At 45.1% G+C, this 24,506-nt stretch overlaps 1 protein-coding gene across 2 annotated transcripts; it reads right to left on the bottom strand.

Annotated features, from left to right (window-relative positions):
- Positions 1 to 383: 383 nt before the first annotated feature.
- Positions 384 to 24,506, bottom strand: PHF24 (PHD finger protein 24). Of its 2 annotated transcripts, none has more exons than XM_047767833.1 (8): positions 24,335 to 24,506; positions 11,133 to 11,514; positions 9,941 to 10,126; positions 6,569 to 6,647; positions 6,076 to 6,281; positions 5,568 to 5,728; positions 5,169 to 5,264; positions 384 to 4,874 (listed from the first exon to the last, which is right to left on the bottom strand). In XM_047767833.1, exons 2-8 carry the CDS (start codon positions 11,508 to 11,510, stop codon positions 4,778 to 4,780), a joined length of 1,203 nt encoding a protein of 400 aa, XP_047623789.1. In that variant the 5' UTR covers positions 11,511 to 11,514; positions 24,335 to 24,506; the 3' UTR covers positions 384 to 4,777. The 2 variants fall into 2 exon arrangements, with proteins under 2 accessions (XP_047623789.1, XP_047623788.1); XM_047767832.1 differs by having other exon boundaries at positions 5,169 to 5,267; positions 24,335 to 24,475.

The raw sequence follows: 24,506 nt of genomic DNA, 5'->3' as shown, positions 1-24,506 counted from the left end.
ATTTGCAAAGATGGGGAGGAAACTCTTAGACCAAGGAGGGCCAAGACCAGGAGAAAACAGTCTCCTGCCTTTCCTACTTTGTAGCTCAGCAGAAACTGGCAAAATAAAAATGCCTAAAACTGGCCCTTGGGGTGTGTGTGTTTTGGGGGGCAATACATAGCAGCCAGGCTCAGAGGACTTTTCTTCAAAAACTCTGGCTCTTCTCTTCAGTGCCTCATTTCCTGCATCCTTGGTAGAGTCCCTGCTTCCTCCTACCCCACCTATCTTGTGGGCTTCCTGAAGGCCACAGCTGCTCCTCTTTTAGACTTAGGAATTGGCCAATGATAGGAAATCAAACAGAAACTCAGCAGGTGCCCCAAACAATAAGGAACAAGAAGCCAAAACAGCATCACAATTTTTTTTATTGTAATTTCCACTATGCCCAGCCTCTGGGAGCATCAGCTCCTTCTGGAGTGAAGGCTGAACCATGGGGAAGAACATGCAGCTGTAGTAGTGGGAAGACAGATCAAGCTTGGGGATATTCCCCTGAGCTTACTGTCAAGTTACCTTCTGCAGAAAAGCACATAGGAAGGGAGGGACCAGAAGCCATTAGATCCTTATTGTTACTTAAGTGCTCTCAGAGCCCTCCTCACAGGCCTGTGTTTGGCTGGGAGACAGACCAAGAAGCCATCTCTTACAGGAGGCTAGGCTTGAAGGCCTTTGTTTCACCATATATACGGAAAGCCCTTGTTACTTACACCTCGCTGTTCTTATCTGTGGTCATGCCAACCCATGCTATACAAACTGGAATGTGATTGGGCTTCTTAGTCCCTGGCCTGAGCAGAGCTGACACCCTCTCCATTATCTGGGTCTCCATTACTGGGGCATGTGACCCAGAGGTAAAAAGGTTTTCCTTAGTGTTAGTTTGGGTCTGTTGGATATCCGGTAAACTGTTCATTTTCTTTCAAAGTTGCCAAAAGCAGAGGCAGCAGGAAAACAACAGCAGAGAAAATGCTCAGTCCCACCCCACTCCAAGGTGAGCTGTCAGGAAGAGGCATGATGCATTAATATTCTCTACTCGAGACCTCTCTTGTCTGGGCTACAGCTCAGGGCCCAGAAAGAAATCCTGGGTATGAACTAAGTGACATGGAGAAAGCAATTTTATTCTATTGTAAATAAAGGATAAATAGGGGTTATGATTACAGGTGCTGCTTGGATGTCCAGAAATTCTGGCATCGATATTATTCTGTCTTTTAAACATCAAATATACATTTGCGTTTACCCTGATGGTTTGAAGGGGACATGCCTGCAGGATCACTAGAACCTGCTACCAGTCCTGCCTAGAGGTTACTCTTGGTCCTGTTAGTCATGGCTGGCCTGGAGCCCTGCCAGACATTTTTCTGCTGAGCTTCCCTCTTGCATTTAGGGCATCTTGGCAGCACTCTTACTGAAGCCACGAGACCTGCAATGGTTGAGGCTGAGGCTCTATCCCCAGTCCACCTCCCCAGTAAGGGGCCCTCTTCCCAGGCAGTTTGACTCTGAGCTTTCCATATTGTTGATAGGAATGGGGAAATTCCAGATCTGTCTACTCAAACAAGGCCAAGGTGACATCCCATAGGGAGCACCAGGGCCAGAAAGGCCAGTGTCTGCTCTGTAGCCTCAGATGCTTAGGCTGAGGACAGAAAGAGGCAACGTGCTCATGGGTGGCTTCATTCATGGCTATCCTCAAAGGAAGAGTATTTGAAAGGGGCCAGTAACTAGGAACAAAGGAACGGCTCCATCTCTGGGATCAAAGGGGCCATTGCTCAGAAGTGCAGAGCCTACATCTATTGGAATGCTGGTCTCAGGAGAGGAAGCCATGGAGCAGACCTGAAGAGACTGCATGGCCACAGCTATTGCCTCAGCTGACCCTCTGTCCTTGCAGTTCCACTGTGTCATCCAGACACCCTGTCTTTAAATCTGAGCACGGAGAAGAGGACCACTGGGTGAAAAACAGACTTAGGGAAAATAATCTTCAGAGGAGCATCTATGTAACCTGAGCCTCCCTTAGATGGGAGTAGGGTGGGTGGTTTGGGAAAAGAACTGATCTCTGAAATTTTGGGCAGCCAAGAAGATTGAAATGTTTTTCTCATACACTTATTGGAGTGAGACACTAATTTCTGTACGTGGCAGAATTTCAGACAGTCACAATGATGAAAGAGTTTGAAAAGGAAAGGGAATGGGCTTTACTAGGTTATTAGAAGTTTGAACATAACCATATATACTGCTGAGGGGGTCCATGGATTAGGATTCTGCAAAGGGAGATCTCAGAAGGGGGGGTTGCGGTGGAGCCTCTGCAACTCTGGACTTGGGGAGCAATGGAACCTCTCCTTTGGTAAAAGCTAGATGCCCACAAAGAAGAGGCTGGTTGTTTCTCCATGCTTTTCTGCTTCTTAGGACTCTTGTGGACTAGGAATGCTATCCTTTGCTGGGGGCAGTATCCCCTGGACACTAAGCAGCACACCACCACCAAGGAAGCTTGCTGTCCTGGCATAGAGGGAGATGGGTGATCCAAAATGGGCCTGATCCTGTTGTGGAAGCACTCTGGGGCCTGCTTTGCCAGACCCTGGGATATAACCGGCCTGATCTGGCCACAGTCTTTACCACTCACCCAAAGAAAGCTAGAAGCTGCAGCTCCAGAGAAGTATGCATCATGTTTGTTTGTGAAGGATTAGAGAAGACGACTAATTTCCAGTCCTTGTGACTGATGATGACGTAGGAAAAAAAACCTGTTTAGCTCTCAAAGCCCAGAGCTTGTTTCTACTCAAAATGCCTTGTCTGGGAGATCAAGCAGCCCAAGGCCATTGGCACAGAAGGTGATTTGCCAGGAAAGTAATCAAAAGTCCCTGTGCTTAATGTGCTTTAATTTTCTTAGTGCAAAACCAAAATGCCAGGCCAGGCTGCTTGACATACAGACCCTAGGTCCAAGAGTCATGTGCTTCCTTTTTTTTTTTTTTTTTGGCTAAACTGAATAATGCCCCCTCCTACTGATTAGTCTTGGGAGTATAGCTAAGAAGTAAGTATTTAAAAGAGTGGGCTTTTAAATGTTCAGAGCCATACACATTAACCCAGACTCATCTTCTCTCTACTTCATTTCAGTCTGAAATCATCCAACCCAAGAGGTTTCTCACTTGGCTTCTAGGTCAGGCAGTCTCTATAGGAGAAGGCCATATAGTGCTCTTATCATGCCCTTGGTTATAGCTCCCTCCTTTCCTCTGAGCAACACTGAGCTGTATGCTGCTTCTTCTGTAGAAGTGCCTTGAGCAATGGGGATATGTTAGCTCCCACTTGACTGAGCCAACCACCTCTTGAATAATTCTTGGTAGTCAGACCTGGCTAAACCTGTCATTAGGTTGGAAACAGAAACTTGATCCCAAGGGCCAGGGCTGACCTGCAAGATTCAGTGAGCTTATTGAGAACTTAGGAAGGACAGCTGGGGCTTGATGGTCTTGCGGCAGCCTCTTCTTGGCCCTAGAGTCATCCCATGCCAGGCCCAGACCCTAGGCTGGTGGGGAAGGATGTGTAGTGAGCAGTGGGGAGAAGCAGCAACTCAGGCCATATCTCAGTAATGAAGAGAAGGGAACACCTCCTTCTTCTATGAGGCTTTGCTGAGACTTTCTGTGCTCAAGAGAACTGAGATGCAAATCCTCTTCTTAGCTCCAGCCTCTAATCCTCATTGTCAGGTGGTTGAAAAGAGTCCCTGCTTAGGGCTTTGGTGGAGTTGCTCTTTCTTGGGTGGCAGAAGAAGCTGGCTCTGTACTCCATACCATGGCATACTTTTCTAGGTCTACAGCTGAGTTGAGCTGGAAGGATGGAAAAGCACGGGCCTTCTTTCCTCGTCCATCCAGACCTTGTTCTCACTGGAGCTCAGGCATTGGGTCTGTGTGATAGCTGACCTAGGTGAAGCCCCTAACCCAGAGGGCTGTGACCCCTGCCACTATACCTGTTCCATTCAGGCCCCTTGGGCTCTGGGGCATGAACGCCTGTCTGAAAAACAGGGGCCAGGATGACTCACCTTGGTTTTTGACTATTCTGCTAAATAAAGACTTGGACTTGAATGATCTGGCTCAGAGGTTCCTAGAATTCTGGGCCCCTGGGAGGGGTTGCCTCCCCCTTTTTTAAGTAGGACTCCCCACACCCGGTGCCTTCTCTGCCATCAGCAACTGGAATTTAAATAAATGGGCTGAAGTGGTGGTTTTAAATAATTTCCCCACCTCAACACACTGAGGACATAGCATACACCTACCAGAACAGTGGCTCACAGTGTGCAAAGCGGGAGCCTGTTGGCGTCTCTAGGAGAGCATGTGAGTCTGATATTCCCTCTTATTAAGAATGAAGGGGAAGAGACCCCCCTCAACAATATTAGGGGTTTCACAAAAGAACTTTGGCTCTTTTACAATGAAAAAGAACCAGGTCTCTGAAGGCATGGACAGCTAGGGGGATGTGTGTATGTGTATATGCGCACGCACACACACGCATATACACGTGCAGTGGCAGGCCCAGTCTACAGGGTGAGGGCAGGAGGTGGTCTAGGAATGGATGCTGCCACAGCTCCCAGGGCTTCTCCCTGTGACAATGCATTTACTGCCTCTGTTGTGAGGGGAATGCTGATTTCAGTGGCATAAAGCTTAGTGACAATTTGAGATGTGGGCAGTGCTCTATCCTCATAAGTCTCAGTACCAGAGGTTGGTGGGGGGAAGGGAGAAAGGAAAGGAGGGGAGAATGCCACTGTCCCTGAACTGAGCTTCTCTGCTCCATGCTATCCTGGGGGTTTCAGGTGGATGGCGGCACTGTTGGGGCGAGCAGCCAAGATGTAGATGACATTCTCCTGCAGGAAGGTAGGCCAGTCCACAAATCTGGAGTGGAAGCAAAGAACAGGTTTGTGAGGTTAGCTGCAGAGCCTAGAGACCACCTGATCACAGTGGCAGCATGGCTTGAGCTGGGCAAGACTCAGGGAAGTGCCTGTGCCTGATATATTGATGGCTGCTGTGCTTCAAGATGACAGACCAGCTGGCTGGCCCTATGGATCTGAAGCCTGTTTCTGATGTTGGGACTTGCTGTTTTGGGGTGGCAGTGGGTAATGCCCAATCTTACTTGTGTGTATTTGGGGGCTGGGGATACAGACGGCCAGGTAAAGAGGTGTCACTCACCTGGACTCAGGCTCTGTGGGCAGCACGGCCTTGTCCTGACTCTTGCCAATGCTGCCGGCTGGGCTGCTATCTGCTATGGGACCCACATGGCTGACACTGCTGGGCACAAACATATGTGGTTAGGAGAGGACAGTGAAAGGTCTGGCCCCTTCTACATGCTGGTGAACCTAGAGTTATGGACATGCATGCCCAGACTTGTCTGACACGGGGCAGCAGAGTTTGCGGTAGAGGCTTCCTTATGCCTTGGCCAGTAGGAATCACTGTCCACTGTATAATGCACAGAAGGATCCTCTCCCAGCTGCTGGAGACACTGGCAGGAGAAATAGGGAGGTACCTTTCATACCAAGGGCCGTTTGGCATGGAAAAAGAAGGAGGGTACATGAGTGGTAGGGCACGGACCTGACACTGCAGGAAGGAGCCTCTGCAAGGCGTTTGCAGAACCAAGAGTGCTGGGCACGACGGCACTCTGCCTCACTGATAGAGCTCCCACTGCCCCGGGCCAGGAAGGTGGCTCGGGCTCGCTCACGCTCCTTGACGGTCAGAAGCCTTAACAGAGAGTTCTGGGGAAGAAGAGACAAATTAAGATCCTGGAGGTGAAAATACTTTGTAAGCTATCAAGCCACAGAGAATCCTACCTCCATTATAACCTCTGCAACCTCCCTTTGAAGCTGCCCGGAGCCTTCTTGGTAGCACCAGCATTTGCAGTGGGGTCCAGTGCAAATCAATCTTCCTTGGGCAGTTTCCCCAGCCTAGGCACTGGATCACCTGTCACTGGATGGAACCTGAGCCCTTTCCTGGTACTGGTTTCTGCTCAGAGGGTATCCAGTGTGCCCCCAACCTGCCTGTCATGCTTCCTAGCTCTCTGCCACCCAATATCCCATGGACGTTTATCCCAGCTGGCCCTCACCTGGGGACGCAATTGCTGCAGAAGTAGGAGGGACTCATGGGACAAGAAGTCAGGCCACTCTATGTGTCCTCGGTGTTCAGGGTCCAGGGCTGCAAACTGACGAGCTGCCTGCTCCTCTTGCTCCTCACTGAGAGCCCTGTCACTGTCCCCCCGCTTCGCTGCTTGGTGGCGGTAGCGCAGGAAGTCCTCCAGTGTCAGGGAGCAATCTGTGGGGAGGCACCCCATGCTAGCCGTGCCCACCCTTTCCCAAGCCTCTGAAGTACCTCGACTCAACTCTAGGATACCCTCTAGAACCCCCACACCCACAGCTCTTGCCCATTCTCTGTGTCTATAGCCAGGATAACTCAGGCCGCGGCCAGGGGTGGGCCAAGAGCTTGCTAACAAGGTCCCCGTATACTCCAGATTCCAAAATACTCCTTTCATGGTTCATCCTAGAAAGTATGCAGGAGAAATCTGCTCAGCTCTGTCCATCAGCAGTACTGCCCAGCCTTACCAGGGATGACTTTACACTGCTGAAATGTCTCTGTCAGGCTATACATTTCCTCCTCAGTTAGCAGCAAGTTGAGGTTGTCCTGAAAAACAGGAAGAGCTGAGTCAGTGGCCACTTAGGCAAGTGACAAATAAAGGCCAAGGATCAAGAGGGATGGAAACAGTATTCTATCTAGAAGGCAGTTCTGGGATCATCTAATTCCAGCCTCTTTTTCACGATCAAGGAGACTGAGGCCTCAGAAAGGGGAGAGGACTTTTTCAGAGCTGCCCAGCTCTGGGGCAGGATCTTCCCCTGAACCCAGGTATCCTGACCTCAGCCCCAAATCCTTTTTATTAAAATAGTGGTTTGTGGAGTTCCCGTCATGGCTCAGTGGTTGACGAATCCGACTAGGAACCATGAGGTTGCGGGTTCGATCCCTGGCCTTGCTCAGTGGGTTAAGGATCCAGCGTTGCCGTGAGCTGTGGTGTAGGTTGCAGACATGGCTCGGATCCCGCATTGCTGTCTCTGGTGTAGGCTGGTGGCTACAGCTCTGATTAGTCCCCTAGCCTGGGAACCTCCATGTGCCATGGGAGTGGCCCCCAAAAGGCAAAAAGACAAAAATAAATAAATAAATAAATAAATAAAATAGTGGGTAGGCCAGGGACTCCTTAGCGATGCCTTAGAAAGCTGTTGAAAGGGAGGAGTTGTAAGTGGGCAGTGTTGTGAATTCCTAGCTCCATCAGCCAGAGCAGCTTCATGTCTATCTATTTTATGTATTTAGCTTCTGTGTTAGACTGTGCTCAAAGAGTATTTTAGTTAAAAGTTTAATTCTAACTCTAGTTTCCATATTTTATAAAATCATTTAATTCTAAAATTGTATCATTTTATATAACTCTATAATGGTTTTGAAAGAGGTGTCACCATGAAAAAGTTCCTAAAACCAAATAAGTTTTTCTGCGATGCCATGGAAGTTCTAATCCCAAAAGAATATTGATAAGTTATTTTGTTAGCATTAATTTAGGAGTTCCTATTGTAGCACAATGGAAATGAATCCAACTAGGAACCATGAGGTTGTGGGTTTGATCCCTGGCCTCGCTCAGTGGGTTAAGGATCTGGCATTACCATGAGCTGTGGTTTAGGTCACAGCGTGGCTCAGATCCTGTGTTGCTGTGGCTGTGGCATAGGCTGGCAGCTGTAGCTCTGATTAGACCCCTAGCCTGGGAACCTCCATATGCCATGGGTGCAGTCCTAAAAAAAAAAAGCGTTAATTTACAGTCTTATATTCTGTCAAACTGTATCAAAAGATTGTCTATAAAATATATAAATATAAAACATAAATATATAAAATATAAAAACTATTAAAGATTCACTATTATAGAGTCTTTCCATGCTAAAATACAAGCAAAGAACAGAAGCAGATATTTCATGACTATTCATTTGTGGATTTCATGAAGAACTCAAACCATTCTTTGAGTAAACACTAATTGAGCACTTAGTATATGCTTGGCACAATGGTGTATAACATTGTGAGATGTTCAGAGTGGCTACAGTGTGTGTGTGTGTGTGTGTGTGTGTGTGTGTGTGTGTGGCTGTGTGTGTGTGGCTATGTGTGTCTGTGTCTGCCTGTCTGTCTGTCTTTGGATAAGGTAGGGAAGAATGATAAAAGATAAGGGAGGGGAAGTGGGCAAAGCCTGACTGTGAAGAGCCTCAAATGTCCTTTATTGAGCCCCCCTTAAATTAAGCCTTATTTCTAACAGGAAGTCATGGAAGGGTTTTTAAATGAGGGATGCCCCGGTATGCTCTTTGTTTGCTGCGGAGAATGGGTGAGAGGGGCAAAGTCTGGAGGTATGGAAGGCAGTTAGGTGGCTATTGCAAGAGTACAGGTAAGAAAAGACATGAGAATGAAGAAATGGGGAGAGACTTGAGGAATATTAGGAGGTAGAATCAATAGGACCTGTTGACCTACTGGATGTGAGGGGAGAGGGAGAGAAATGAGTTGGGATTGGTAACTGGAAGGGGTGGTATTATTCACACAGATAAGGAATGGAGGAAGGACAGATTTGGGGAAAAGGACGAGTTCATTTGGGGGCACACAGAGTGTAAAGTAGCTGTGAGATATCAAAATGGATAAGTAAGAAGATGCCTGAGAAAAGCTCACCAGACTTGACAGGCCACTGGTGATCTCAGGAAGAGCCAATTTAGCAGAATGATGGATGCATACGCTGAATTACAGGTGGTTGGGGAATCACAAGGAGATGATAAAGTCCTTTCAAGAAGCCTGGCTGGGAAGGGGAGGACCTTGGAAGAAGCCTTGTAAAAGGTTTGTGGAGAGTGGTGGTAAGGATGGCCGGATTGAAGGAAAGGGAATCATGTTATTTCTAAGGTTTAAGAAAGAGACAACTCAACCTAGTTCCCATCAGCAGGACATTGCTGAGCATAGTTGCCGTGAGTGAAAAGACTGGCACCTGTCACTACTAGTAGTGGTGACTTGGGAACACTGCCTGTAGAGCAGGGGTCTGTTGTGGCATACTCCAGCTGGGGAAAAGGATCTACATGGCCAGAAATAACTTTTATACTTCATTTCATGATAAGCCATAAAGAGTGTTATTTGTTAGAAAGTGGTAGAAAGAAGAGGGGAGCAGATACTCCTTACTCTAAAATCAGTGAACAGTGAAGATATCTTCAGGGCAATGGATCAATAAGGCAAGACTTGAACTTTATTCAGGGGTGCTGAGAAATGGATACGAAGCTGGCTTTTTGCCTTTTCACAAGTTGCTGGGCATTTACGTATAATCTACAAAGTTCTGAATCAATAGACCTTTGTTACTTAATTTAAAAAGTGATCACTTGAGAGGTGAAGAACAAATACTCCTAACGTAGAAGACCAAGTGAGGATCTTAGGACCAAGATACTTTCCTGGGATAGAATCTATCCTTATCAGAAGCAAGCCAGTTAGGATTTCAGGTTAGTTTTTCAGATGAATACAATGAATGACGGTATAGACTATTACAGTAAGCACTGCTCCATACTATCCATTTAGTCCTCTAGCTCAGTGGTTCTCAACTGGGATGATTTTGTTCTCCCAGGACACTCTTCATAATACCTGGAGACATTTTTGGTTGTCACACCTGGGGGTGGGTGCCACTGGCATCTAATAGGTAGAAGTTAGGGATGATGCTAAACATCCTACAATGCATACACAAAAAAGAATTGTTGTGCCCAAAGTGTCTACAGTATTGAGGTAGAGAACACTGGTCATAACTCTAGGAGCCCTGTATCTACCACTGGAAAAACTCTAGGTCGCTGCCTAGAAATCAGCGTTCTAAGCCTGGGCCTCCAGAAGAAGTGCCAAGTCCCCAGCACAGCAAGAACCCACTACCCCAGCAGAAGGCTCACACAATAGTGGCAGCTCCAGCCTGTCTCTGTGTGTGCCATCTCTGTCACCTCCGCAGCGCTGTCTCCTTGGATGTAGCCCATGCGGCGCAGGCAGCCATCATGAAAAACCCTGGTGCAGACCCTGCACGGGAGGAGGCTCTCAGCCGTCCAGACCTCACAGACGTCGCACATCTCATCGTTGACAACCTTGGGAAAGATAGCAGCAATACAGATGTGTAAGCACAGGCAGCGAGATTCATGGCTGCCAAGGACAGTACCACCTGTGTGGGGCTGAGTGTCCCTGGAGCAGCCTACAGGAACAACTCCAACTGAAGCAGTGTTAAGGCAATAGAGCTTTCTCTCGAAAGATAAGAATCAGGGGGTTCTTTGAGCTGCCCAGGCCTCTTGTGACCATGTTTCTGAGCAGGGATGCTACTAAGCATTTTTGGAAAGCATAATCTGCTGTGAGAGATTGTCCCAGGCATTTCAGCACAGTTAGCATCCCTGTTTTTCTGCGCAATTCCCAGTTTTGGAACCTTCTAGAATTCTCCAAGCACTCACCCCAAAATTTCCAAATGCCTCCTACAGAGGGTGGAGGGCTGGCAGGAGAACTGCCATGGTATCATTCCTTATCATCCATGCCTCAAGTCTTTCAATAAGACACATCTAGGATGTAACTTTTTTTTTTGGCCATGACTGCAGCATGTAGAAGTTCCTGGGCCAGAGACTGAACTTGAACCACAACAGTAACCAGAGCCACAGTAGTGACAACACCAGATCCTTAACCCATTGAGCCACCAGGGAACTTCCCAAGATGTAATATTTTTATTCTTGGGGAAGAAATTAAAATTTTTTTTTTGTCTTTTTAGGGTTGCACCTGTAGCATATGTAAGTTCACAGGCTAGGGGTCGAAGCATACACCAGATCCATAGCAACATGGGATCTGAGCCGTGTCTGCGAACTATACCACAGCTCATGGAAACACTGGATCCTTGACTCACTAAGCGAGGCCAGGGATCGAACCTGAGCCCTCATGGATACTAGTTGGGTTCATTTCTGCTGAGCCACGAATGCAAACTTCCCAAAATTGTTTTAACCCAGCTCCATCTTTCTAGTTTTGAGCCTCACTTCAACCATACCCAGACCTCCCTGTCCTGCCCCCTGCCCCTCAGAAGGTCTAAGACAGGAGATTCTGCCCTTACTGGACACTCACAGGCTCTCTGGGCTCCAAGCAGATATCTGGAGTCTTGTCATCATCCAGCTTCCGAGTGGGGCGGATGAAGGCAGGGGGTGTGAAACGACTGGTCCCGTCAAACTCCTCAGGCTCTACTCCACGCCCGTCCCGGAGCCTCTCCCAGGCAGCACGGTTGACACTGCTCTCTTCTTGGAGTGCTAGGATGCTTGCCTCTGCTTCTTTCTCCTCCTGAACTTCCTGGACAGAGCCCTCTACTGTGCCACGGCGGGACCCTGGAACCTCACCTGTGCGTCGGATGGAAGGCCTGTCCCGCAGCCCATCCTTGAAAGCAGACACAGCCAGGCTCACCTTCTGCACCTGCTCCACTGTCTGTCGCTTGGACATCAACACCCCCATGGCTCTGTGGACAGAAAGCAGAGGGGCCTGGACTCAGCCAATCCTGACCATGTCAGAGCCAGTGCATTTCAACCATTCATCTAAGTGGCAAGTGCTATTAAATAGTTTCTTCCCGTTCTGAACTCAGTAGCATGGTGGGGTGGATAAATAACTTGTTAAGGAGTCAGAAGACCCTGGATCTATTTCTCACTGGTCCGTGACTTTGGTCTTCCCATCTATAAAGTGACAGTGATTTGTTCAGCACATTTCACAAGGTTATCAAGAGGATAATGTGAGAAAAAGGGCTTAACAATGCTTAGTCAACCAGAAAGCATCTACAAATGTGAAATGGTATCTCCATCTCCCTTTCTGTTAGTTGGGACCCTGGAGCCAATTAAGGCAGTTAGGTCCAGGGGTCCCAGGCCTCTGCTACTTTGAGAGAGCTGGAGACATAAGAGTCCAAGTGTCTCCCAAAGATGATGCTAAGCTTAAAGCAAGACTGCAGCTACACATTTCTGACTTCTGACTGAAGGAGTGCTCCTCTGATAAGTGCTGTGCACAGTAATCTACATCAAATGCCTACTTTTTAAGTCATAATGAATGAACTCCTATATTTAGAGGACTCCTTAATTAGGCACTCAGGACACTTTATCACCTCATCCATGTGGTCAAGGTCTCAAATCCTCCTTTGCCCCCTCTAATTAGTGCTATTCCTACTCATGGGTCTGTTTGTCTATCAGAGATAATCTGCCTATCACAAGCTTTAAGGTGCTTCTCACACTTCTAAGTCTTCACTAATGTCACTCATTCTGCTCAGATTCTCTGAACTGTTCTGATTCTCTGTAACCTGTTCCTTCATAGGTTAAAAAGGAACGTTATCCTTGCTCTTCCTCCGTTAGTACCAGGGTATGGCATTGGAAAGTGAGGGCATGACATGGCAAGTTGCAAAGCTGGTTTGCTATTTCCTAGCCTGAAGGGTCTTCGTGGAATTCAGTTGGGAAATGTTTGTTCTAAGTCAAGTGGAGCAGAGATTCCATTTTAGCCTTGCTCTTAATCCATCACAATCAAGGCATATTGAACAGTTCCATGTGCAAGACACCAAATACTCATCACAGGAAACAGAAGATGGGAGAAAAGAGTCTCACCACTCAAGCTACTTAATACCAGAACTCAAATGAGAGTAAGACAGAGTTCTGGAAGTACCTAAATGAAGGTGAGACCACACTACTGGGAGTCAGAGTGGACCTCAAAGGATGGGTAGGAAGTTATCCTAAGTTTGTTTGAGGGGAAAAAAGGTCACAGGTAAGGAGGAGAGGTTCAGGCCAATTAGAAGGCTACTATCATAGTCCAGGCAAGAGGTAGAGGGTTTAAACTGAAACGGTGGCAGCAGGAATGATACTGAGTTGATTCGATACTTTGGAAATAGAAAATTTTAGAGATAAATTAATAACTTGATTGAATCAAGGGTACAGGGAGAAAGGCAGTTAAAATTTTTTTTTAAATTGAGAGAGCAGTTTTACATTTATTTATTTCCCAGCTTTATTGAGACATAATTGATAAAGAACATTGTTTAAGGCATACAGTGTGACGATTTGATACACAAATATGTTGTGAAATATGTACTACAGTAAGGCTAGTTGGCACATCCTTTACCTCACATAAATACTATTTTGTTGTTGCTGTTATGGTGAGAACATTAAACCTCTACTTTCACAGCATCTTCAAGTATACAGTATAATACAGTTTACTATGGTCATCATGCTGTACCCTAGATCCCCGGAACGCACTGATCTTATAACTGAACATTTATACTCTCTGACCAATACCTCTCCATCCCTCTCACCCCTCAGCCTTGGGCAACCATCATTCTGCTCTCTGTTTCTATAAGTTAAATGTTTTTAGATTCCACAAAGTATTTTCATAAAGTATTTCATTCAGCCCTTTCTGCCTGACTTACTGACAGGGCAGTTTTAAATAGTCCACCTAGAAGAAGGGTAGTGCCATTTATAGAAATTGGGAAATAAGAGAGAGGGATAATTAAATTGCGTTTCATATGTGCTGAATTAAAGATGTCTCTGGGACATTTAAAGGTGTTTAGGACACCTAAAGGTGTTAGGTTCCCTGCTACTTAAAAATTTTCAATGGCTTTCCAAAGCTTTCAGGATAATGTCCTCCAAATCAGTTTCTCTACCATGGCCCATTGAGGCCCTCCTTGGTCTGGCCTCCTTTCATTACTCTGTGTTCTAACCACACTGGTCTTCTTTCAGGCTTTGTTTGCCATGCTCCCTCTATTTTGGATCTTTGCACATTTCTCCATGACCTCTCCCCACCTCTAGCACCTATTCATCTAGCAGAGCTCAGTTCAAGTACTGCTTCCTCATGGAAGTCGCTGTTAACTCCCCAGTCCAGGTAGGAGTGCTGACAGCACCATATTCTTCTATTCTAGAACACTTACCTTGTCATTACATATTCAATAGGATGATTATCTAATCAATGTCAGTTTCCTCTATTAAATTGTTTTTACCCTGCCTAGTACTTACTTCTACCTCCTGGCACCATGTCTGAGAGAGAAAAGGCGTTTAATAACATTTCCCAGCTAATTAATTGTGGATAAGTCTTTTTGATTTTTCAATAAAATATTAATACACATAAAATCTTATGACAGCCACATCTTCTTTCCAGAAACAACTATTGTATGTACCACAGTGGTACAAATTCCTACTCTGCCTGTGTGCTTGCCCTGCTATCACTTATTATCAAAGAAACCCAACCCCTAATTTTAAATCTATAAACTTCCTGATAAGAAAGTTCCTCTCTTCCTATTTGTAAAATTTGTTTGTAAAACTAAAATATATGACTAAGAAATATTTGCTTTGAATAAGTAGCTGTTATTTATAGGATAGTGGCAAAGGAGATTTATTGAGGGGAGATTTATCGATCAAATCAGGAAATATTGAAGATGTTTAAAGTGATTAAAACATTTTTTCCTCAGTTGCAAACAATTATTGGACAATAGGGGAATGGTTCAATTATAGTACAACGGAAGACTGAACAATATGAAAAACACTGAGGCAGAAGTAAATTTATTAATGTGGAAAGATGTTCAAAATATATGAACACATTAATGAAAAAAGCAAGTTACAAATGCTCATGTTATGATCTAATTTTGTAAGAAAGAATGATTTTTTTTTTATATTTTTATGAATCTGCCTTTCTAATTTTCCTACATTGCAAATTAAATATGTAATTTAAAAAGTCACAGAGGCAACCTGGGAACTAGTTTTAGTTCTAGATCTGCCATGACTCAGGGACACATTATTTTATAGCTTCAGGCTTCAGTTCTCTGTTAATATGCGTGTTTAAAACATGTAGTCTCAAGCATTTAGAGTGCTCATGTTCTTTTTCATATTCTTTTAAAAGCCCACGTGACCTAATGAGGGTATCCAGCCTGGGTAGGGGTGGGGCTAGGGGTGGAAAAGAGCATATACATATTTTAGCGCTTTTGATGAGGCTATGGACCCAGGGGGTTCTTCCAGAGGCTGGACCTGTAATCTGTAGACATTGTCCACATGCTTCATGAGCACTGGCTGTGCCCTACAGTTAGGTAGGAAAGCAAGTCCCCAACTTATAGCAAGAGGAACAGGCACATCATACCAAAAAGAATGCAAAACTAACACCTGACCCTTCACTGTGGAACTTCTTCATGATCAATTACTATTTCCAAGGCCACGGTGTTTTCCTCAGAAACCTTCCATGGTATGTTTTTCATGTTTGGACTGTGAACCACAGTAAGAAATACAGTTATAAACACACAGTTATAAACACATGTTCATAGACCCATAATTAAACCCAATGTTTTGTGAAACAATCCTAATTTTACTAAATGTGATGCTCCCTGATATTTTCCATCCTCTCTATCCTACCTAGTTCATTATAACAATCCTGAGAGTTCCTGCTGTGGTACAGTGGGTTAAGAATCTGACTGCAGTGGCTTGGGTTTGATACCTGGCCTAGCGCTGTGGGTTAAAGGATCTGGCATTGTTGCTGTGGTGTAGTTTGCAGCTGCAGCTTAGATTCAATCCCTGGCTTGGGAACTTCCATGTGCCACAGGTGTGGCCATAAAACAACAACAACAATCGTGATAATGACCCTCTAAAATGATTTCATAATGGGTCTGGACCTGCAATTTTTCAATATAGTTTTAGAGTCATTATACAAAGAGACCTATGCTTTTATCTTTTTGTTAAAGATGGTTACCTCTTAAAGACAAGGAAAACATTGTGGGGTATAAGATTTCTCCTTGATTGGAGTGGTGCAAGAACACAATCCTCAAGCCTGTCTTAACACTCTGTGTGGTTGGAAGGTCTAGCAGATATGGACTGCTACTAAAATACCTTTGACTAAGGAAACCCTACCTATATGAAAGGCTGATCCTCTGATCTGTGGGGGCATGTTTAAATAGAATATATATTGAAGCATTTTTATAGTGATAAAAAGGTGGAAATAACCTTAATAGAATTGTTGAATTATTTGTGATATATTCATGCTGTAAGAAGAAAGAAGAAAAAAACTGATTTAATCCAATAGGAAAACATAGATCAGAGCAACGACTCTTACTGGGTGGATCCTAGGGCACGCAGGGGTTTATGTATCAGAACTCCAGGAGAAGGGAACAGACAGTGGGTTTAAAAAGCATAAAAGAGTTCCTGTCCAATATGGATCAGTGGTAATGAACCCAACTAATATCGATGAGGATGCGTGTTAGATCCTGGCCTTGCTCAGTGGCTTGAGGATCTGATTGTTGCCATGAGCTGTGGTGTAGGTCACAGACATGGCTTGAGCCCTGTGTTGCTGTGGCTGTGGTGTAGGCTGGCACCTGCAGCTCTGATTTGATCTTTTAGCCTGGGAACTTCCATATGCCGCACATGTGGCTCCAAAAAGAAAAAAAAAAAAAAAAAAAAAGCAAAAAGCAAAAGAAAAAGCCTATCAATTATAACATATATTTCTATTTAGAAAGGAAATATTAAAAGCCATCACTTTTTTTTTTTTGGAGGGGGAGAGGTATATACAGACTACAAAACAGCAGAGCTTGACAGTATCCTCTTGGTGCCTGGAGAGGTACAGAAGGTGCTAGCTCTCCAAATAGTTGGTGACAAACCCCTTCCAGAAGTTGTACTAGAAGTTTTAGGGAACAGTCATAAGACATTTATGTTCATCATCAAGAAGGCATGGATTAAAAAAATGGATAAACACTTATTTGTAAAATTCACTTTTTTCAAGAATGATTCACTGAAGGAAAACCAATGGTATGCATTTGATTCTTACTACCCTTTTCAGATAATGTAATAAGAGTCCTGAACAAAGGCCAGCCACTTAGGAGGGTTACTCTGTAAGTGACCTGACTCATTAATAGTGTATTGGCAAACTAACCACAAGCATATCCCAACACACTGCAGTCCTGAGCAACCACTATTCTCTGTAAGGATACCAAGAATCACTACTAAGCTACTCAATTGTTGATGATGTCACTGGAAAGGATTTGGGAGTGTATCTTTACAGGAATTTCAATGCAAACTGAAGATGACATCCACCAGCAAAACATACAAACAGATACAAAATCAAATAAAAAGCTACTTTCTAGTCCTGACTACAGGATCTTGGAGTATTTCTATTCCTTTCACCTTAGATGGTTCAGTTTTCTAGGCCACCTTATGCCCATAAGGGGAGAAAATGTAGAGCAGAGCCACTAAAAAGAAAGCATCAAAATCCAAACAAGACCTCAAGTCATTTTGCATCGACATGGCTTTTATTTTGAGAGTAAACTGTGAGGACACAACAGAATTAGGCTTCAAACCAAACCAAAACCTTTAATGCTTAATGGAGAGGACCACACTTGTATACAAAAGACAACTTGATTAAAAGCAAGTGTGCCGAAATCCACGATGTGCACCTGGGGTGTTTGAGAAATTAACAAAATCAGCTTTAATTTCTAGAGAAACAAGTGGTAGTGATTAGTGATGGGTAAAAACAAATGCCTGGTGAGGAAAGCCTGGCCTCTTCTGTGCTGGAAGGAGTCCTAGGAAGAAGAGGGAGTTAAAAGGAAATAATGTTGCAAAGATGCCACAAATTATACCTAATGATTACTTCTTTGGCTGATGGGTGGAATTGGGATTTTCTGTCTTCATTACAAGGATGAAAGAGGGAGAGAAAGACATTGTCCCCAAAATGATGTGACAATCAGAGGATTTGTGGTACCTAGGGAAAGCCTGGAAAAAAAACAAAACAAAACAGGAGCAGGGGCAGGAGTAGATGGTGGAGAATAAGAGGGGCAAGAATGGAGAATGGGGCTATTTGACTCTATAAACTGAAGGAAATGAAAAGAGATGACAACCAGAATCTTTCTTTAGGGAACCGAAGTCTGTCTAGATGTATTTGTCAGGCAGTAAGATGTATGTGGGCAGCTTGAAATGTGTGTGTGCAAGACACACCTATTCTCTGCAGAGCACATGCTTACAACGCAGTGGGATTATTTATAAGGGCAAAGTGGTGGGAGTAAGAGGAGGAGGGGGTTGCTCCACAGCAGGAGCTGATGGAGAAATAAGGAAGGGGAAGGCAGCTAGGGAACCTCTTCCAAAGCTCTTAATAAAGATCTGTAGCTTTGAGGAGCCTGGGGAGCAGCCCTCCCAAGAGGAGTCATCTCTGCATTGGGCATGCTAAATGTAAAGTACATTATTTGCTTTCATCTGATTCTTCGTATGGGAATGACAACTGTTTGAAAAAGGCTCAAAAGCAACTAAAAGTGATTGTTTGGAGATTATGAGGGCTTCCCTAAGCAGGAACAAGGCAAAGAAAACCTCTGAGTTGGGGAACAAAGAAAACAACCAGAGAGTGGCTTGAGCAGACGGAAAAGGGAATCCCAGGGTTTCACTGAGACGAAGAAGGAGAAAAATCTAGGTGGTTCCAAATGCCCTTCACAGAGCATGTGTTAAGTCCTGGTTCAATGAATGCTATAGAGAAAACGAGGTGACAAAAAGTTTCAGATCAAACTCTTTCTCTTCCTCAAAGTTGGTCAGAGAGACTGATCAGACGAAATCTTCAGAATTAAATTCTAGAAAGTACACACCTGTCACTGCTGTGGTATGGGTTCAATCCTTGGCCCAGGAACTTCTGCTCATCTCATAACATCTACTCTGCTTCTCCAAACAGACCCTGACTGCTGATTCAGGGCTAGCAGGAATGAGAACAAGTACCATACAGTAGATATGGGTGATTTCTTTACCACAGGAGAGAGCTACAGAATTGCTTGGCCAGTTTCCACAACAACAATGATAAAAAAAAGATACTAATATTACTGAAGTAACATTCCCCTGCACAGTTCCTGGGGCACTATGGCCTGGCTCACAGGAGGCCAGCTGCCCTGAGGGCATGTGCGCTAAACTTAAAAATGTATTTCCACTCTCCTGGGTTTGGGCTGGAGAAATTTAGCATGAGCAGTATCTGCAAACAAGGGTGAAAATTTTGAAGGTGGTTGACAATTGGCTTCAGGTAACATGTGCCTAAAAGATTGTCTGAGAGCCTCAAGGAAAGCCACATACCTAACACAGAAGGTGACCAGCCAGAAATGCATGGAAAATCAGCAGAACCAGGGTCAACAACATGCAGAATGCACAGCACAGTCCCTAAGCTCACTGTGCACATCAACATCAATCTTAAGACTTTAAACAAAAACCACCAAAAAGAGTCCCCTTAACTCTCTTCTGGTCTTTGAGGAAATTCAGGTCTGAAATAGTGTGGCTGATGTCCAGTGTCTCACCACAGTGCTCTTGGAGCCTGTTTCTGGTCAGCCATTCCGTAGCCTGGCAGTAGCCTATGGACTACTTTTAGTTTTCATGTCTAAAGACCCTGAAGGGGAATAACTGGTTTCTCCCTGTGCCTCTCTTCTTCTCTGTTTATCCAATACAGCAGCATTAGCTTCCGTCAGCCCAGGAAGACACAGTCACCCCCGACTACACAGGGCTCTTCTGGGGTTTCCAAGGAGAACAAAGGCTGAAGACTGAGTAAAAATGTCTTCCTGGACGCAACTCAAGAGAATGAGGTATGAGGGAGGTGAGGCTGTTGTTCACTATTTACTGAAAGCCCAAAAGCTCTAATATACATAAGGACAAAATTATGGCATGATCTGTAGCTTCTGGAGGACTGGGATGAGTCTTCATGAAAAGCTACAGTGCTGGCTTCCCACAGACGCAGAGCAACAGTTAAGGAATAGCACACCATCAGTGATTGGCTGGCATGATTGCACTTAGCAAGTAGAGCTTTTCAGCAAGATGGAGAGACACTTTCTGTTCCTTGGGGCCCTGAAGCACAGATTCAGCCCTATATATACATTATACCTTAATTATCATGACTTACTGTTGCTTCTACAAATATTTGCCTAGATGCAGCCTACTATGTGTCAGGCACAAATTAGGTGCTTAGTAACTGTTGGTAGAATGAACAAACGGAACCTCTGTGAGAATGCAATGTGAGTATGTGCATGTGTAGGGGGCATAAGTATAGGATTAGAAAAACGTGTTGCTTGAGCTAAATTTTGAAATATGAGTGGGAGTTACCCCGGTGGGTAAGGAAAAAAAGGCATTCCAGGAAGAGATACAAGCACCTGCCAAGGCATGGAGCTATATGGCGACTCCATAATGGCTTAGATGGTATGAAGCCAGCCAGGTACTAGATAGAAATAGGCAAGGAAACCTGCCTTCACATAAGAATTTGCCCAAAGAGCTGGTTTGAGATAGTATGCTTAAAATATTTGTTTAGAGGGAATATGTAGGAGTTCCCTGGTGGCTTAGTGGGCTAAGGATCTGGAATTGTCACTGCTGTGGTATGGGTTCAATCCTTGGCCCAGGAACTTCTGAATGGTTCAGGAGTGGCAAAAAAAAAAAAAAAAAGAAAGAAAGAAAAAGAATGAAAGAAGAGAATATGTATTTGGATTTCAGGAAAGAAAAGAAACCCAGAAACAATTGGATTTTTTGAGGTCAGGTATCAGGATAGCCCTGATAAGTCCAGGGCTGACCAGTGAGTGCATTGCTTTGGACCTATCAGGAAACTCTTCTTCATAGCCTAAAAGCTGGTACGTAGTTACTGGCTGGAGCTTTCCCTTTGGGACACCCATAATCCTGACTAGGAGACTCAAAAACAAAACAAAACAAAACATGAAAAAAGGAGAGAAAGCCAGCCAGCCAGCCTACACACTATTGTTTTAGTGAGAAGACCCTAGTAAGATGAAACATCTCTCAAAACCAAATAGAAATCATGTACGTAAGAGGGCTTTGTAAACTGTCACATGTCATCCAAATATAAGGTACTGTTAGGAGTCCCATGGTGGCCCAGTGGCTAAGGATTTGGCGTTGTCACTGTTATGGCTTGGGTTCAATCCCTGGCCAGGGAACTTCTGTATGCTGTGGGCACTGCCAAAAAAAAAAAAAAAAAAAAGAAAAAACAAAACCCAAACCAAAAACAAGTATAAGGTACTGTCATTATTATCATAGAGAACCAAGAGTGTGGCCAGTTCATTTGAAGCATGTGGGCAAAAGCAATTCTGGCAGAACAACAGCAGGAGAGCTAAGAATGTGGCTGCCAGAGGGGGCACAGAACAGCAGTTGCATTTCAGTGATGCCTGGGAAAAGGCATACTCTATGATGATTCTTATACTCTATAAAGTTGTACTTCTCCTCCTACTTTTCTTACTTTTAATAGTAAATGATTAGAGACTGACTGATTCTTGTGAATTCCCCAAGGGCAAAGAATGCTCATATTTATCTGGCATAGCCTGACAAGTAGGTAGCACTTAGTAAATGTATACGGGTCTCTGAGGTGATTGCTGGAAGGGGAGAAAGGATGAAGGGGGATGTTATTATAGAAAAATAATGTCTTCAGTTGGACACTGATGGTCTTGGTTTCTTGGTCCAAAGATTGTAAGCATTTCTGTCAGAACTTGGTCATTAAGATTGAGAGGCTGGAGTGGATAATGCTATTCCCATTAGAAATGAATAAAGCAATTTAGAAAATGAAGATAGCAGAAACCAAGAGCACTGCTGGAGAAAAGCACGGGGGACTGAAAGATAATAGATTCTGTAGCTAAAAAGAAAGGAAACTATTTGTATAAATATGATCCACTTAGGAACAGGTGTACTGTAAAAAATATAAGGAGTATGGGAAATGGGCTGGAGAAGGTCCTACTATTCATATGTTTGAGGAAAAGGAGCACCATCAAAAGACGGCAAATGTAAGGGAGGAAAAAACCCTACGAATGTGGTCAGAGAAGATGGAGAAGATTAAAGGCTGAAAAATCCAGACCCATTTGTGTACACTCAAGGGAACCTGAATGAGCCATTCTCTTGCCTTTTATTTCTCTTTAGAGAGTTTTTTTCTTTTTTTTTAAAGAAGATTAAGGCCACCTGGTGACATCCTTCACACCCATTCTGCAATGATTTGGTTTGCAGACTCATGCTGTAATTAGAGGAGAGACAGACAATAGTCTTATGATTTTGTAATCTTAATGTTTACTCAATGCTGGATATCAAAGAGGTGATATCCAAGGTCCAATATCTGGGAAGTACCTGGAGCCATCTAGCAGTTTTTCCAGGGTCACAAGTGAGTGTGCTACTAAGAGCCCTCAGTGAAAATAGCAGTTTAGGGATAAAACTCCAATGACAAATCTCTGCATTGGAGCAAAGATCATATTTGCAGGCTTGCTCTTCTTTTCTTTAAAAATATATATCCCTGTTTATTTTAGTGTGTTAAGCTGATGAGAGGGTTTTGAACCATAAGGGGATTATAAACAACTCTGTAATGGGGAGATATTACCAATATTAGCCTTTGTCAGGGTTTATTCCACTGAGCTATGCGTGAGATGCCACACCCAGGTCATTCTGTTTTTTTCACAAGCCTGATTGTTCTTCTCACTCTGTAACCCTAGGAGCCCAAGGAACCCACTTCTATTAAAAAAGGATGTCATTAGATTTGGGTATTTTGAAGGAGAACTCTTTCAGAATGCCTCTGTAGTGAATTCTGTTGCTTAGCTCCCTCACCACTCCAATTTTGGACAAGTAACCAGTCTATCCTGGGCCCCAAATTCACATCCTTGGATAGGTGGAATGAAAGATACTACAGCCCAGGGGGTGAGATGAGGGTACATCACTGCATCAGGCACAAACCCTTTGCATTCCCGAGATGTCAGACTCCCAATAAGCCTTTCCTGGTTCTACGCCTTTTCTGCTCTCCCCCTCATCATGCAGAGGCACTGTTGGGCAAGTGTCCTGAGTGGTATCTGTGGACCAATGTCTGCTAGTGCATGTAGTCAGACGGCCACAAAGACACTGTGGATCATGTTTCCTAAAAGTGATCCTGTCTCTCTGTCCTCTCCCTCAGGGATTCAGCAAGCAGGGTGTGTGGTCTCAGAACACTCCATCCTCTGAAAGGTTCCACTAGTTTCCCAGAGCAAGTTCTGTCAAATACCTCCCCCAGAGGCCTCCCCCAGAGGCCTCCCCCAGACCCATTTAAGTATAGAGCCACCCAAGACATCATTACAGTGGGGTTGCCTTTGAAGGAAGCCACACCCTGAAATCTGGAGATTCAGTGGAAATCAGTTCCTGCAGCAGTCTCATCCCCAATTAAACTGTCTTCATCCTCTTAATCATCACATTTACTGAGCATATACTATTGCGAAGCCTTATGCTTGGTATCTTAATTCAATTTCTTAACAAAAAAACATTCTTCTGCTTCTCCTTGATACTTTTTCCCAAATAAACTTAGCAAAACAGACTTCATGATTCCATACTTTGTGAACTTGGGCCAGTTGCTAAACCTCTCTCAGTCTAAAGTGCTGAATGTTTAAAAGGGGATAATTTCATAAAGCTGCTATAAGGATAATATGAGATGTTAAACATCCCTGGGACACTACTTGGTGAATTGGTGCTCAATAATCATAGCATACTTCCTTCCTTCGAAGGATTTTCTTTACAGGACCTGCCAGAGTCAGTTATTCTGCCTAAATTTACTGCTCTTTTCCTGAGGGTCAAGCCCAGGGGCTCAAATCGCCTTCCTTTGCTTCAGAGGCCTCACTGGTCTTCCCCTCCCTTGCCACCTATGATTTTATAGAAGTTTCTGTCTCCAGCTTGGAGGCAACTGGGCTACCACAGAGAATACAAATTCTAATGGGCTGGGGGGATGAATGGACAAAAACGCAGCTCCACAAGACCCCTGTCTCTCCACCATGTTGAAATGACACAAGTTAGGGCACATTAAGCCCTGAAAGGAGGTCAAGGCCAAAGACCTTTGGACACTTGGGAAGTTCCTCCTAGCCTGGATCCCATGGCAGGATCCTCTCCTCTCAGTCACAGGTTCCTTGCAGGCAGTTCTAGGGCACAGTCTCAGGTCCTCCAGTACACAGGGGTCCTCTGTGGGGCCCACCCCCACCATGCAGGCTCCCGAGGCTCCCTTATGTTCCCAAATGGTCTTCCACTGAGATAACACCAGAAACCAGCCCTGTCCTCCCTTGGGCACAGACAGTCTCTACAGGATGGTGTCCTCCACACTGGGCCTCCCGGTGGCCACAAATGCTGAGAGCCCTGCGAGTCTCCATTCGCACGGGAGTCTTCCATGGGGGCGGCTCTGCACACCGCCTCCGGAACTCTCCCAAGGGGTAGAGGCAGGATACTCGAGGTTCATCCACTTACACAGGGACCCCCTCGGGGGCGGCTCCCACGCATCAGCTCGGAGGGTTGTCCGCTGCCCGCAGACCCGCCCCTCACGGTGCCTGCTGGGTCCCCGCCGCCCCCGCCCCTGCTTACCGGGACCGTCAGGGTGCGGGACGCGGGTCCGGGGCTGGCGGACTCTACACTGCGGGCCCCGCGCCGCCCATAGCAGCTCAGGAGCCGACGTGCTGGGGCCGAGCGCTGGGAGCAGGCGGCGCGGGCGGAGCAGCAGGCTGTGGCGGCGGCGGCGGCGGCGGCGGCGGCGCGC

The sequence above is a fragment of the Phacochoerus africanus genome, chromosome 2 (genome assembly GCF_016906955.1).
Source record: "Phacochoerus africanus isolate WHEZ1 chromosome 2, ROS_Pafr_v1, whole genome shotgun sequence".
NCBI classification, from domain to species: domain Eukaryota; kingdom Metazoa; phylum Chordata; class Mammalia; order Artiodactyla; family Suidae; genus Phacochoerus; species Phacochoerus africanus.
Note: the sequence above shows the minus strand (reverse complement) of the source record. Positions and strands in the feature narration are given on the sequence as shown.

Coding starts and splice junctions, on each gene's coding strand:
- PHF24 (XM_047767832.1), bottom strand. CDS start 11,510: ATGGGGGTGTTGATGTCCAAGCGACAGACAGTGGAGCAGGTGCAGAAG. Junction 5,729..6,075: donor TGCAGCAATTGCGTCCCCAG/GTGAGGGCCAGC, acceptor CTTCTTCCCCAG/AACTCTCTGTTAAGGCTTCT. Junction 4,875..5,168: donor CCCACAGAGCCTGAGTCCAG/GTGAGTGACACC, acceptor CTTCCACTCCAG/ATTTGTGGACTGGCCTACCT.